Source organism: Peromyscus maniculatus, chromosome 8, assembly GCF_049852395.1.
Source record: "Peromyscus maniculatus bairdii isolate BWxNUB_F1_BW_parent chromosome 8, HU_Pman_BW_mat_3.1, whole genome shotgun sequence".
Taxonomy (NCBI): Eukaryota; Metazoa; Chordata; class Mammalia; order Rodentia; family Cricetidae; genus Peromyscus; species Peromyscus maniculatus.
In genome coordinates, this window is record NC_134859.1 from 61,558,405 (window position 1) to 61,573,159 (window position 14,755).

Genomic DNA, 14,755 nt, shown 5'->3' on the forward strand with positions numbered 1-14,755 from the left:
TCTCATATGCTAAGAGATAGGCAAGCAAGGAGGCTGTGAAGGTCCTGAGCCCGCAGGGATAGTCACTCCCACTGCCCAGGGTTGGGTTGCCAAGGGTGTCGCCCAGAGTTGGAGCTCTTGGTTTTGTAGTGTCCTCTGAACTTTGAATTCAGTCAGAAACGTAGTTACATCTGCATTTTTATGTGTAGTGATGTTTTGTCCGTGTGTCTGTACCGTGTGTGTGCAGTGCCCACAGAGGCCAGAAGAGTGTTGGACTCCTGGAACTGGGGTTACAGACTGTTGTGAGCCACCATGTGGATGTTGGGAATCTCCATCATCTGGAAGAGCTGTCTCTGCAACACAGTTTTGTCAGTTTGTTTTGAGACAGGGTCTTGTCACGTTGCTTTAGCTGGTAGACCAGGCTGGCCTTTTTTTTGTTTGTTTTGTTTTTGTTTTTGAGACACAGTTTCTCTGTGTAGTTTTGGTGCCTGTCGTGGATCTCACTGTGTAGACCAGACTTGCAGAGATCTGCCTGGCTCTGTCTCCTGAGTGCTGGGATCAAAGGTGTGCACCACTGCCGGTGTAGACCAGGCTGGCCTTTAATTCCTGCCTTAATCTGAGTATTGAGATTAAAGGTATATTCCTCTGTGCCCAACAGTCCTGCTTAAAAAAAAAAAGTGAGTGTTTTGACTGCACGAATGTATAGCTGTGCATCACATGCATACAGTCACATCGTCATTGGAATTGGACATTTGTGAGCTGTTGGGTGGGATTTAAATCCAGATCCTATGGAAAAGCAGCTAGTGCTCTCAACCTTGGAACCATCTCCAGCCTCTCTCCTAAGAGATTTTGTGCGTGCGTGCGTGCGTGCGTGCGTGTGTGTGTGTGTGTGTGTGTGTGTGTGTGCGCGCGTGCGCGCGCGCGTTTGCTTGCTTGCTTTTCAAAAACATGGATTCTGGTGGCCAAGCAAGTCCTTGTGTTTGCAAAGCTACCTCTTCACCAACTGAGCAGTCTGTTTACTGTGTATGGATTGTTTGTTGTTCCATCCAGCCATACCACACAAACTGGAGAGTGAACAACACATTGGAATACTGAGTCACTGGAAATGTAAAGGTTAACTAAAATTGAATGAAAACCAAAACAAAAAACCAGCATGCCAAAACCTATGGGGCACAATGAAAGCATTGCACAGGGCCGTTCATGGGTAGTTAGGTCTCACGTGATTCAACAGGGGCAAATCCCCAGAAGGGATGCCGATCACTAGACCTAAGTGGAAGTAGGAGAAACAGTAGGAAGAATCAGTGAAACAAAGTTCTTTGAGATAATATCTGGTTGGCACATCTTCAGCCAAATTCAAGTATAGACATGAACTAACATGCCTGTCCTGGTTTTGGTTTTTGAAGACAGTGTTTCTACCTGTAGCCTTCGATGACCTGGAACTCACAGACCAAGATTGCCTCGAACTCACAGAGATCCTCTGCCTCCCGAGTGCTGGGATTAAAGGCGTGCGCCACCAGCACCCAGCTGTCCCTGGCCAGTTTTTCTCAAGTCGTACACAGCCTACCTCTGGTACTCTGCCCTATTCCTTGCCCATTCCACTTGGTCACATTGGGCTCCTTGAAGTTTCCTCCCATACCAAGCTTGCCTCTGTTCCCTCCACCTGGAACAGGTATTCCACCCCCAGTGCCCTCTCTGGGCCCCTCAAGTCCATCAGATCCATCTGGGGAGGCCACATGATCTTCCCAGGTACCCAGCATTAACACTGTTCCCGCCCTGTTCCTGCTGGCCAGTAACACCGATCCTGCCGCACATCTCCGGAGATCTGGACTTGAACCCTGTGTGGTTTGCACAAACATTTTAACTTATTTAAAAAAAATTATTGTGTGTGTTTAAGTGAGGGAAGGGAAAGGGTGGGGAAGGGAAGGAGGCAGGTTGTGAGAGTGTGCAAGCTGGCTCAGGTGTGTGGGGGTCAGAGGATAACTTCTGTTCTCATCCTCCACCTTGTTTCTCAGGTGTTTATTCCAGGTTAGTTGGCAGGAAGGCTCTGGGCAGTTTTCTATCTCCATTTCCCATCTGGCACCAGGAGTTACTGGGATTATTAATTTGTCACATTACATCCTGATTTTTTTTTTTTTTTTTTTTTTTTTTTGCGACAGGGTCTTTTAACTATGTAGCCTTGGCTGTCCTGGAACTGGATGTGTAGACCAGGCTGGCCTCAAACTCAGAGATCTGAGTCTGCCTCTGCCTCCTGAGTGCTGGGATTAAAGGTGTGCGCCACAACAGACAGTATCTTGCCCTTTTTTGTTTGCTTTGTTTTTTGAGACGGTTTCTCTGTGTAGCCCTGGAACTTCCTCTCTAGACTGTGAAGGCCTCGAACTCAGAGATCCACCTGCCTCTGCCTCTGGAATGCTGGGATTAAAAGTGTAGGACACCACTGCCCGGCTTCATCTTGCCTTTTTAATTTGGGTTCTAGGAATCACACTCAGGTCCCAAAGCTTGTGTGGCAAGTGCATCTGATCAGCCCCATATATATATTTGAACTTAATGAGCCTTGATTTCCCCATCTGTAACTTGGGAGCCTGTTTCAAATGGGATCTTAGTGAAGGGTAAATGTGAGGCAGGAGGATCACCATAAATTGGATACTAGCCTGGTTTACAAGTGAGACCATTTCAGAAAACAAAGAGTACACGTGACATGTAAATCCTAGTTCCCTCTCGTTTGTACCCTCCAGATCTTCCAAGGAGTCTCCCGGGCCAGTGCGATCACAGTACAATGTTTCCATTTACTTTTGAGTTATATATCGTTATAAATATTAACAAATAAGACTTAAAAAGGACACCTTCGGGAAGGTCAGACGAAAAGTACAAAAATTGTGTCGTGGCGCTGCAGTTTGAGGACGTACTCCGCAGCCGTCACGTGGTAGTAAAACTGTAAGCAGTGCACGAGGCCGCGTCGACGACAGCCAGCGTCCATGCATCGGGAGGTTCGCTTGGCTGGAGGACAGGGTGGGACATGCTTGGTCCGGGCTCGGCAGGCGGGCCGGCCGCGGAGGTGTAGCTCCTCGTTCTCGCCACTAGAGGTCAGGAGGTCACCGCCTCAGGGTTGGAAGACGGCCCGTTCGGGGATTGGCTAATGGTAATGGTGGCGGCGGGCACGGCGGAGACCAGGACGCTAGGTGGATGACAGGACTTTGGAATGACCTTTGTTTTTGGTATCAGATTTCCTCTCTGCAGCGCTGTTGGACTAGAAGCAAGATACCCGTTTGGAGTGAAAGGATGAACTGATTCTGCAACTTCTCAGAGAGCTTTAACAGAGATGGAATGCACTGGGGCTTTAGACCAGCCAGGACCCCGGGAAAGTTCCATCACTTTAGTGGGCTCCTGCTTGGGCACTCACACGTAAGCCAGCTGGCTAGAAGCCCTGTCTCCCACCCAGGGTTCACAAGGACCATCTCTGAGGCCATGCCCACTTACTGCCCGGGACAACAGAGGGATCCAGGTTCTTGTCCCACCTGAGCGTGCTCTCTTGCTGGGCCTCGGCAGTCACCTAATGTCTAACAAACACTTCTGTATCATCAGGGAGGCTGCCAGGCTCCTCTCAGAACAGGGCACCCCGAAGGCCAAACACTGAATTACTCAGCTCAACCAGGTGTGTTGAAACGCCCTCCTTGGGCCCCAAGAGGCTCCCATTTCTAGCTGTGGGGGGAAAACACCAACCTTGGTACTAAGTCCCTTGACCACGGGCTAGGCGTAGGGCAGCCGAGTTCCAGGGCTTGGCTGTGGTCTTTTGGTAAACTCTAAATGGCACAGATGATTTCAAAGCCAGCTCGAGGGTAAGGTGCCCGGCACTAAGGAGATGCGTCTGTAACAGACCTCCCCAAGCCCCCGAGGCTCAGGAGGGTAAAGAGTCCTCAGCCTCAAAGGGCTTGGGGTTAAAACTTGGTTCAGCCCCTCCCAGCTTGGTGGCCCTAGAAGTTTACCAACTTCTCTGAGACCATTTCATTTGTAAAGTGGGTTGACAAAGCCACTGTGCCCCCCCCCCCAAGATGGTGAAGAGTCAGTGAGAGAGTGTCTGTCAGTGCACTAACATAGGCAAAGCCTTCCCAAGAGGGAAACCCAGTCTCTATAAGCAACAGGTGCCCAGGTGCTGTGGGGGACAGAGACCTCTTCCCTGCCAAGTGGGGAAGGCTGGGGAGCACTTGGGATTGGATCATGACCCGTGGTCCCGGGGCCTTATTTTAGCTGTAGGAGGGTGCTGGGCTTAGGGTATCTTCCCTCTCGGGACCTCCGTGCCTGTCACCCAGTGATGGGTTCAACAAATGGGGCTCTGAGATGGTGATGGAACTCCTTGGTTCTCCGTTTCTCCTGTCTTCCTGGAGCCCCAGTTGGCAGGAGACATTTGGGCGCTTCAGGATTGACATGTGTGGCACCCTACCCCAGAAAGTGAGGCCAGAGCTCTCAGCTCCTGGGGGCAGAAGCCACACCCCTACACCTTCCTCCAAACAAGGCGCTGACTTCCACCGCTATTCCTAGGGCAACCCACTGTCTTGGTAGGTCTAGGATGCCATGGAGTCTTGAGGGACCCAACACCAGCCTGAGCTGAGGGGATGAGGAAGGGAGAGGTGGGCAGGCAGGAGGAACTCTTGCCCCTTTTCATGCTAGTAGGGTCCCTTTTTCTCTTCTCTACGCTGCGGGAAAGAGGCTTCTGCTGAGAACAGGAGCAGTGAGTACTGAGCCCCCTTGGGAGCAAGATCAAATGGGAGAGCTTGGGTTTGAAGAGTCTACCTCAGTTTCCCTGGAGTGCTTGTACACATTCCCAAGCCCAGCTCCTGCCTCAAAACCTAATGCTGCCCCAGAGCAACCCTGGGCCCCCATGGCTCTCTGTCTGTGTCCCCTGGCATCTGCCTCAGGCCTCCTAATCTCTGTATTTGGCTTTCTCTTAGCTTCAGAGCCACAGCTGGCTTCTCAAGGCTGCGCTGAACCCCGACTCCCGCCAAGACGCCTTCCCTGCCCTCCACCCTCTAGCGGTCAGCAGTACCCACAGCCCCTGCAGACAACTGGCTGGTCCTGTGGGCCTCACTCCTCTGTGGCTATGTGTAGACCAGATCCTCTGCTAGCCAGGGACTCCCCGCCCCTGAGGCTCACAGGCTCTGTCCATCAATATACCAGGCATGAGGACGTTGGAAGCTCCAGTTGGCTACATTGTCTGTCCTCGAGTCCTGGGCTCCGCCGGCCCATAGTCCTTCCTCTGTGGTCCCCAGGCAGCCAGGGTACCCCAACTTCTGAGCTTGCAGCATGTGTTCCACCCCTCACCTCCAAGAGGTCCTCACCCTAGATAGCCCTTCCTTTGGGCGGAGCTGAGGCCCAGAATTTCCCCCAGCTCCAGCCCTCCTGGGCCCCAGGGGGTTGAAACGGGTCCAATGTTGTGTCCTCTTGTCCCTCCAACGGGGCAGGGCTGGATGCTCTGTGGCCTCCAAGCAGGGGGCTACAGTGGCTGTGTCCGAGTAGACAACCTGGACCTTGCCCCTTGTGAGGGCCACAGCCCTTGATGGCAGTTGAGAAAGCCCAGGGCGGGGCCTGTGTGGGCCGGGTGGCGTGGTGGGTGGCAGCAGATCGGACAGTCAGTCGCTGAGCACAGCTCCCGGGAGCTCGTTGGTGAGCGTGTGCCAGCGCTCGATCCTCTTGTCCTTGTTCTTCAGGCAGTCAAACCAGTGCTTCAGGCGCTCGCCCTTGGCATTGATGCCCAGCACCACGCCACCTGTGGAAGAGGCCAGAGGGGCAGCCGGGGATGCAGTGACTCTGTCTGGGCCCTCCCTCCGGCCCAGCTGTGGGTGGACAGCATCTGGCTTCCAGCCACACCCCGCCCACCTGACCCGGTGCTTGATGTCATATTCTTCCTCTGCCAGGGACCAGAGCAGTGTGGGGCAGGGTGCCGCGACACACATTAGGGACGGAAAAGGGAAGGGAGGGCTGCAGTGGCCTACTGTGCACCGGAAACAACCACCAGAGACTCGGGCTCTGAGTCCAGCCTCAGGTGCTGACCGTCATCACTCTAGTCCCCCACCAATCGCTGTGAGCCCTTCCCAGGGCCCCTTCCCTCTCTGGGCCCGTCTCTTGTCACGAGTACAGTCTGAGGTCCCATGCACTAGGGGTGAGTGGTTCTTGGACCCATATCTGCCCAGGACAGGCACACGGCTAAACAGCATTTCCCTTGTGTTCCTTACCGATGAAATCATTGGATTTGCCAATGTCATAATCCCAGACAGTGACCTCCAGGGTCTTCTTGGCCAGGTCTCCATGCTTGATCTCATAACAGAACTCCTGCTGGCCAGAAGAGGGTGTTAGAGCCAAGGCCACATGGCTGAGAGGGGTCTGTGATGTGCTGAGGGGTCGAAGGGGTCAGTGTGTGATGCCTCTAGCCAGTCTGCCGCTTCTGCCTGATGGGAGACTAAGCAGGCCCCACCCTCCACCCCCCTGCCCTTCCATTCCAGAAGCTGCCCCCAGATGCTGTGAGACACCCTGGCTGCAATTAATCGTCCAGTGAAGAGTCTCTGTCATCCTTCCCCTTGTCCTCTAGGGCTGCCCTGGCTTCTGCCTGTGAATCCTGGGCTGAGTCAGGCCTGAGGCACTCTGGTGTTTCTCCCGACTTGCTCAGTGAAGAGCCCCAGCCTGTGTGCCACCCTCTGTTCTGAAGGCCTGGGCACCCACTTGTCCTGTCTGGCCTTTAGGCATTGTGCCGTGACCTTCTCATCTACCAAGTTCAAGTTTGAGAACTGTGCAACTGAGTTCCAAACAAACTGCAAAAAAGTCCCACAGAATGTTAGTAAGTTTGTGGTTTTGTGTTGACTGTATTCACAGCTGTCCTGCCACGTCTCCTGGGGTGTCTTGAATCCTCACATCCCACCTAGAGTGTCTCCCCATTGTCTTCATACCTCCCTTCCCAACCCTGTCATCTAGAAGGGACCCGGGAACCCAGGAGCCGCTCAACATTCCCTCTTTCTCACCCCTACCTCCATCAACAAGACCTTCTAGAAGGTTCCTCAGTCCCATGTGCGTCCCCATTGCCGAGCAATCCGGTGGAGCCCTTACCCACCATGACTGAGGGCGCTTCCGGCAGCTGCTCCCCACCCACTCATCACTTTCCAGTTCCCACAGTGCCCCTTTGGAAACCAGGTCCCTCCAGACCCCCACCCAGCCCAGGGGAGCCCCACATCCCCTCGTGAAGCCCAGCCGCCGCCGCCCCCCCAGCCTGGCTATACCTCATTGAACTCCGGGTTTAGTGTTTTCTTTTTCACTGCGGTCTTATGCTTGGATTTCTTGTCTACATCTGGCTTCAGGTATCTGGAAAGATAACTGGGGACAGTCAGGCTGGGGAGCGCTGTGGCCTGTGGATGGTGCTAGCAGAGTGCCCACCTGTGGGCAGCACTGAGGCGGCTGCATGTTTACCCAAGCACACCTGCGTCCCCGGAAGAGGATGTATCTTTGTTTTCTCTGGAAATCTGATCTTTACAAAGCTCGCACACCCCCCCCCCCAGGAAAGCCAGTTTTGTAAAGCAGGGTTTGCCCCTTGTTCAGGAATTGTCGTTTTTATTTTTTAAGTGGGTGGGGGTGGGGGACATTGCAGTGCTTGACACCGAACCCAAGACCTCCTGCACATAAGGCAAATGCTCTACAAGCTATTCTTAGCTCCAGCCCCAAGAGCTAAGAGCTTAAACACCCCCTCAACACCAGATTTATTAAGAATTCACACACCATAAACTCCATTCTTTTTAAGTGTAAAATTCCATTTTTCAGCATACCCTTGGAGCTGGGCAAGCATCATTCCTTTGTTGGAGCCTTTGAGGAAGGCTCTCTTTTGGCCGTTATCAGGGATGATTCCTCCAGAGGGATGGTGAAACTCGTGCCCCTCCCTCCTTAGATTTTTTTCCCCCCAAGACAGAGTTTCTTGGTGTACCTGTGGCTATTCTGGAACTTACTCAGTAGACCAGGCTAGCCTTGAACTCAGAGATCCACTTGCCTCTGCCTCCCAAGTGCTAGGATCAAAGGCATGCACCATCACTGCCCGGCCCCTCCATAGGCTTTAATCCACCCTAGGCCCAGAGAGGTGGAGTGCCTTGCCCAAGGTCACATGGCTGGCAAGAGTGGTGCTTGGAAGCCAGGCTCAATCTCCTTTCTCCACGACAGGGAGGTCATTCACAGGCTGGGATTGCAGGAGGCCTCTGAACTCTCGTAGAATCTCCCACCCTGTCCCTGCACAGACAACTGTGTGACAAATGCCTTGTTTCTGCTAAGTGTGTTCTGCTCAGTGGTTGGCACTGGGGACCTCAACACAGTGGATGACTGGTTTCCTCGAGGTTTAGCATGCCCAAAGGCCCGCCAACAAGAGTCAAGCTTCTTGCCTGGTTTTTTGCCAAACTCTGGCCTTGGAAAAGCTGAGTGCTGTTGTTTAAAAATCCTTACTGGAGGCCCAGCAGGCTGCTGGGTGTTGTGGAACCATCGTTTTATACATGGTGAAGATGTGTTGCTCTCATTGGTTTAATAAAGAGCTAAATGGCCAATCACTAGGCAGGAAGAGGTTAGGTGGGACTTGCAGACAGGGAGAGAGCTCTCTGGGATGGAGAAGGGCAGAATCACCAGTCAGATGCAGAGAAAGTAGGACATGTACAAGATGAGGTAACAAGCCATGAGCCACGTGGCAGCAAGTAAATTGATAGAAATGGGTTAATTTAAGTTATAGGAGCTGGTTAGGAACAAGCCTAAGCTACTGGCCGAGCATTTATAATTAACAATAAGTCTCTGTGTGGTTATTTGTGAGCTGGCTGGTGGGACAGAGTTGGGCGCTTTGCACTTGCTGCCCAAGCCCACCCATGTGAGTGTGGATACTCCCCTATCCCTCTGCCTAGAGCACACACAGTGGAATGAGAGAAAGGACTCCTACAAGTTGTCCTGTTGTCCTCTGACTTCCACATCCATGAACTTTTATTTTTTTTAGTCTCTTAGGATAGTTAGGATGACCCTGAACTCCTGATCCTCCTGCCTCCATTTCTTAAGTGCTAGTATTACAGATGTGACCATCACACTCAGTTCAAGTTGAGGTTCTGTTACATATACAATACTGCCTTGTTAAAACACATATTAGAAAGTACATGTTAGCCGGGCAGTGGTGGCGCACGCCTTTAATCCCAGCACTCAGGAGGCAGAGCCAGGAGGATCTCTGTGAATTTGAAGCCAGCCTGGTCTACAGAGAGAGATCCAGGACAGGCACCAAAACTACACAGAGAAACCCTGTCTTGAAAAAAAGAAAAAAAGAAAGTACACGTTAACAAGGATTGGTGGTAAGAAAGAGAAATGAAAATGTATGTCCACACAAACACTTTCGGATTTGTTTTGTATTTGTGACATAGTTTGTTATACAGCCTGGCTTCCCTGGAACTCATTGTGTAGACCAGGCTGGCCTTAAACTCCTCACCCTTTGCCTCCACCTCCCAAGTGCCGAGATTTCATGTGTGCACAGCCTTGCCTGAACTGTATGTCAATGGCTGCTTTACACACAATCATGCAAAATTTAAACAACCTACATGTCCTTCAACTGGCAAACGGATGAACAATGAACTCATGTTTTACATACATGTCGAGAGCTATGCAGCCATGGAGTCTCCAGTACATGTACTGTGAGGGTGAACCTTGGACAAATCATTCATTGCAGATGAAGCCTGGCCTGAGACAGCATCCATCTGATGTTTGCTGTGAAATCTGGGGAAGGTGACTGTTGTAGAATATTATCTTAGGATGTGTAACTTTTGTTTATGTTGCATTTGTTTAACTCTGTGAAGCTGTGTTGTTTTGCCTATCTAAAACACCTGATGGTCTAATAAAGAATTGAATGGCCAATAGCGAGGCAGAAGAGAGAAACAGGCTGGGTTGGCAGGCAGAGAGAATAAATAGAGGGAGAAATCTGGGAGGAGCAAGAAGAGAGATGGAGGAGTGAGAAAAAGGAGGAGGTAGCGAGAGCAGGAGGACTCCAGGGGCCAGCCACCTAGCTGCACAGGGTAAGAGTAAGATTTACAGAAGTAAGAGAATGGGAAAAGTCCAGAGACATTAAAGGTAGATGGGATAATTTAAGTTAAGAAAAGTTGGCAAGAAACAAGCCAAGCTAAGGCCGGGCATTTAGAATTAGGAATAAGCCTCCCTGTGTGATTTATTTGGGAGCTGGGGGGTCAGTATCCCAAAAGAGCAAAAACAAACAACAACAAGAGATGCTACTGGGATAGACAACAGGCCAGAGGATGCCAGGAGCTAAGGAACTTCTCGGGTAAGAGCAAAACAGCTGACTTTCTGTATCTGCTGGTCCTAGACCCTCAGATTCAACCATCTCAGGGTTGGATTTGGTGGTGCACCCTTGGAATTCCAGTTTTTGGAAGACTGAGGCAAGAAGATTACAAGTTCATGGCCTGCCTGGGGTACATAGTGAGACCTTGTCTCAATCCCTACTCTCCATCACTCAAAGAAAAAGGAAGAAACTTCACCTGTACTAACCTCTCCAGCCTTTCCTCATCATTACTCAGAGACAGGTAACAAGTGTTGATGTGGTCTCAGGCAGGGAGGAGCCTCGAACTGTGAAAGCATCCTGTTAGGGCTTCAGTCAATTTGTCTGTGCAAGTCAGCACCAAGGAAGACCTTAGGTTCTGCGCCACCCTTTACATGACCTGGAGTTGGAGTCCACCCAGCAGACTGGCACTGAACACGGTTTAAAATGTTCATGCCATATTGGTTCTGCATCTCATTTCTGTCCCAAGAGAAATGTAGCGTGACAGGTGGGGGACGACACACCCCGCTGACCTCCCAATCCTGCCGCTCCATGCCTCCCTGTCTCCACTCAGGATTGCACTGTGTGGTTCAAGAAGTGCAGTGGCCCTCAGTGTCTGTGGAAGATGCACTCCAGGGCACATCTGTACATGCCCAAGTTCCTACATTAAATGAGCTGGCGCCTGCACAGAACCTGCCACAGCCTAAGTGGTCTCTAGGTCACGTATTGATACCTAAGCCACGGAAATGCTGCATACATGGCCGTTACTCTGTTGCTTAGGGGATAATGACAAGGAAAAAGTCTGCATGTGCTCAGAAGAAGGCTTTTTTTTTTTTTTTAGATTTTAAAATTGTGTTTTTATTTTATGTATATCTGTGAGCACCTGCATGTGTACACCTGGTGCCCTCTGAGACCAGAAGGTGGCGTCAGAGCCCCTGGAACTACGTTACAGGGATTGTGAGTCGAGCTGACTTCTTCCCCAAGGCTCCTCTCTGGAGAGTGTTCCTGTGAACTCAGTGACAACTCACATCATTTGTGAAGAGCTCCAGGCATCAAGGGTGGGTTCTTGGCATCTGTCACCTTCGTCTCCAAAAGCTCACCCGCTTCTGCCTGCCTCCTGGATCTCTGAGTGCAGCCTGACCCAGCCAGGTCTACCCTTGTGGGACCCAGGCCACTGTACAAACTCTAGCCAGTGTCTGTCCTTAGTGCTACCGTCAGTGGTAGGGAGGGTAGACAGGGCTGGGCACACACAAGAAGACTTGGCAAAGGTCTCTTGCCGGCCCCCCTAGGCTCCTGGCTCCTGGCACTGGCCCTGCCTCCTCCCCCAACTTGCTTGTGAGCCTGGCTCACTAGTGACCTTGCATCCCTAGGCCCCAGGTTTGATCTCCAGCACTGCATGTTCATGTGTGGTGGTTCACACCTTCAATTGCAGCGGTCAGGGGGTAGGGGCAGCGTGATCTCCATCCAGTTCAGGGTCATCCTTGGCTACACAGTACAATCAGGGGCAGCCTGGAATACATGTGACCATGTCCTCCCATCACCGAAAAGAGAGGACTGTTCTCTCTCCCTGTGGGTGCCCCTTCTGCAGGCTTCAGTTTCCCCATCTGTGAAATGGGATGGCTGGCCCTTAACTCCAGACTCACAAAAGGAACCCAGAAGAAAACACCCTGGGGAACAGAGCCCCATTGCTCTGAGGCGACCCTCTTAGTGACTGTCATGCCGGGCTCCAGCTCCAGCCACGCAGGAGAGCAGGGGAACCAGGCACAGGCCTGGGCGCATGCACACTCACGTTTTCACGTAGGGGTCTGAGTAGCCGTTAGCGTCCATGGCGGCCAGATGTGCACAGCGCACGATGCCCACCAGCAGGCCCTGCTTCTGGGAGCTGTACTTGAGTGAGATGAGGATGCGGCCCCGCTCCTCCAAGGACTTGTCCTCTGCCTTGTCCACCTGTAGGAGAGGGTGGTCACTCTGCTGTCCTGGTCTGCTTCCACCTTCCTGGCTAAGCAGTAAGGCTGTCCAGAACCTCACTCTCCTGGTGTCCACTCGCCGACGCTCAGCCAGGCTGGGACATACAAAGGTCTATGGAACCCGGGGGCTGGGGGTGCAGCTCAGCGGTGCAGCACTTGCCCAGCACAAGTGAGGTCCCTGGGTCCATCTCCAGCTTGGAAAGAAAGGAAGGCGGGGAGCAAGGGGAGACAGGCAGGCAACGTCTGTGTCCTTAAGTAAAGTTTTTCTGGAGCACAGCCTGGCCCCTCCACTTCCATCTCCCCGGAAGCTGTTTTTGCCTACAGCAGGAAAAGTGAGTGTCGGGGACAGAGACGGCCTGTCTGCAGGGCCTGATGCATTTATGACCCGGGTAGGAAGCCTGCCCCGGCCTGCTCGGCCTTCTTCACACTGAAGCCTCTCTGTGGACGTCAGCTCTGAGCTAGTGAAGCTCTCCTCCATGTCTTTGCTCCGTTTCGCCTACTCCCAGGAATTCTGCAGGGTGCCCCCCCAATAGCCTAAATGACAGAGCTTTGCTACTTTCTGAGCCCCAAGGCAGCTAGAAGTCCGGTGGGAAGACGGCCAGCCCCTCCCAAGCAGACCCAGGACCTACTTCAGGCTGAGACTTTAGCTCGAGGCCTCCACATCCCATCCCTCCATGTCCTGACAGCGGGAGTCCTCTCCATTTCCCATGCTCCCCTAAAGTCATCCAGACGTGCACAGGTGGAAGCCCATGTCCCCTGAGGGTGCCTCCTCAGGACCTGCCAGGCCCTTCTTTTACAGGCTCAGCCTCTGCCTGCAGCTGTGCTCTGCCTGGGACTGACCTGAGTCCCTATGTGGCCAGGTCCAAACCTTCCTGGAGATGAGAGTCCTGTGAGATGAGGAAGGGATGGAGGCCTGGGACCCACAGGCCTTTCTCCAACTTTAATGCCCAGAGCAGACATGGCTAATTGATCCCCGCACTCGCCCTGAATTCAAATGCAGCCTCGGCATCCTTCTCTACCCAATGACCAACAGTGCAGGGATGTGACTCTGGGCTCTGCGTGTATATATAGGAGCAGAGATGTTTTCAAAGGCAGATGACATGACCATACTTTAGACTGCTTCATTGACCACCACGGAACCAAGTATTTACTTAGAACAAGTAATATAGAGTATAAAACCTAAAACCACCAAACTATGTCCTTACAACCAGAGTGGTTATCCCAAATGTCACCCTGTGGTCAGTGTGTCTCTCCAAGCTGGCCAATGAGCAACACGGCACATTCACGGGAGGCTTAGCAATGGCCAGAGCATGCCCCAGGGACACACACAACACACATGTGTCCAGATCCACACACATGTACACACTTGCACACAGTGTGCACACGTGTACATACACTTCCTACTCACTCATGCATTCATGTGCACAGAGTCGTGGGCTTTTTGTTTTTGTTTTGTTTGTTTTTTTCAAGACAAGGTTTCTCTGTGTAGCCCTGGCTGTCCTGGAACTCATTCAGTAGACCAGGCTGGCCTTGAACTCAGATCCATTTGCCTCTGCCTCTCAAGTGCTGGGACGAAAGGCCTGCACCACCACAGCCCCACTGAGTCTTGTGTATATCCGAGGTCAGGACTCATGGACAATAAAGCATCACAGGAGCTGGTCGTGCCTTCTTGAGGGGTGCAGGCCATTTGGAAAATTTGGGCCACCCCTGGCAAGTGGCTCATACCACACCAGCAAAGGTTCTACCCGTCTGCACTTGAGTGGAGAGAATGTGATATGAGAAAACAATCTGAGGTTACGCACGTAGGCAGTGTCTCAGCTCGGGGTGGATTCCCAGGGCTGGGCTTGGGCCTAGCTTGCTGAGTGGCCATGTCCCAGGCTCCAGACCCTGCCAAGCCTGGTTTACAGGGGTTAAATGCTGGACTTCCTCCTCACTGCTGTTCCCGTGGCTCAGGGTTTGGGGAGACAGTCATGTCCTGAGCATTGGGCAATGGAGGGCTTAGCTTGTCTTGGCCCTGAGCACTGGGGCTCCCCTAGACTCCCTGCCCCTCAGCCTCTATAAGCAAGATGAGGGAGTGGTGAGGAGGTAGGCAAGAGAGAGAAACACACCAAGACTGTCAGAGGGCTCAGCTGCTGAAGGCAGCCGGGGTCAGATTTGCCCTGACATCACACCGAACAATTACAGTGTCTAAGAAAGAATTATGTGCTGTCTCCTCTGGGCATCTCACGGCCAAACATGTTCCAACTGCGTTGCCCCTCGTGAATGGCTCTCTCCTCCCTCTGTGCGCCCAGGCCCCAGACCTGGAACCGCCTTTGTCCCCAGCCAGCCCCCACTCATTCTATCTGGTACTTGGCTCCAGCCCCCGCCCTCCCCCACTTTGGTCAGCCGGAGCCCAGCAGGCAGGGAACCTGTTAAGGTATCGCCATGCCCTGCCTTGAGACACAGACCTGTACTCTTAGCTACCGAGAAAGCTGAGACAGGAGAATCAAGAGTTCACTGCCAA

The 14,755-nt window shown here is 52.5% G+C and overlaps 1 protein-coding gene across 1 annotated transcript in view; it reads right to left on the reverse strand.

Annotated features, from left to right (window-relative positions):
• Nucleotides 1-2,444: 2,444 nt before the first annotated feature.
• Nucleotides 2,445-14,755, reverse strand: part of Doc2b (double C2 domain beta) — a 28,539-nt gene continuing 16,228 nt past the window's right edge. Inside the window, exons 6-9 of the mRNA XM_006977529.4 lie at nucleotides 12,075-12,232; nucleotides 7,239-7,320; nucleotides 6,204-6,300; nucleotides 2,445-5,737 (exon numbers count right to left, since the gene is read on the reverse strand). Of these exons, the coding sequence (XP_006977591.2) occupies nucleotides 5,601-5,737; nucleotides 6,204-6,300; nucleotides 7,239-7,320; nucleotides 12,075-12,232 (474 nt within the window). The 3' untranslated portion in view covers nucleotides 2,445-5,600. The remainder of the gene's footprint in view (nucleotides 5,738-6,203; nucleotides 6,301-7,238; nucleotides 7,321-12,074; nucleotides 12,233-14,755) is intronic.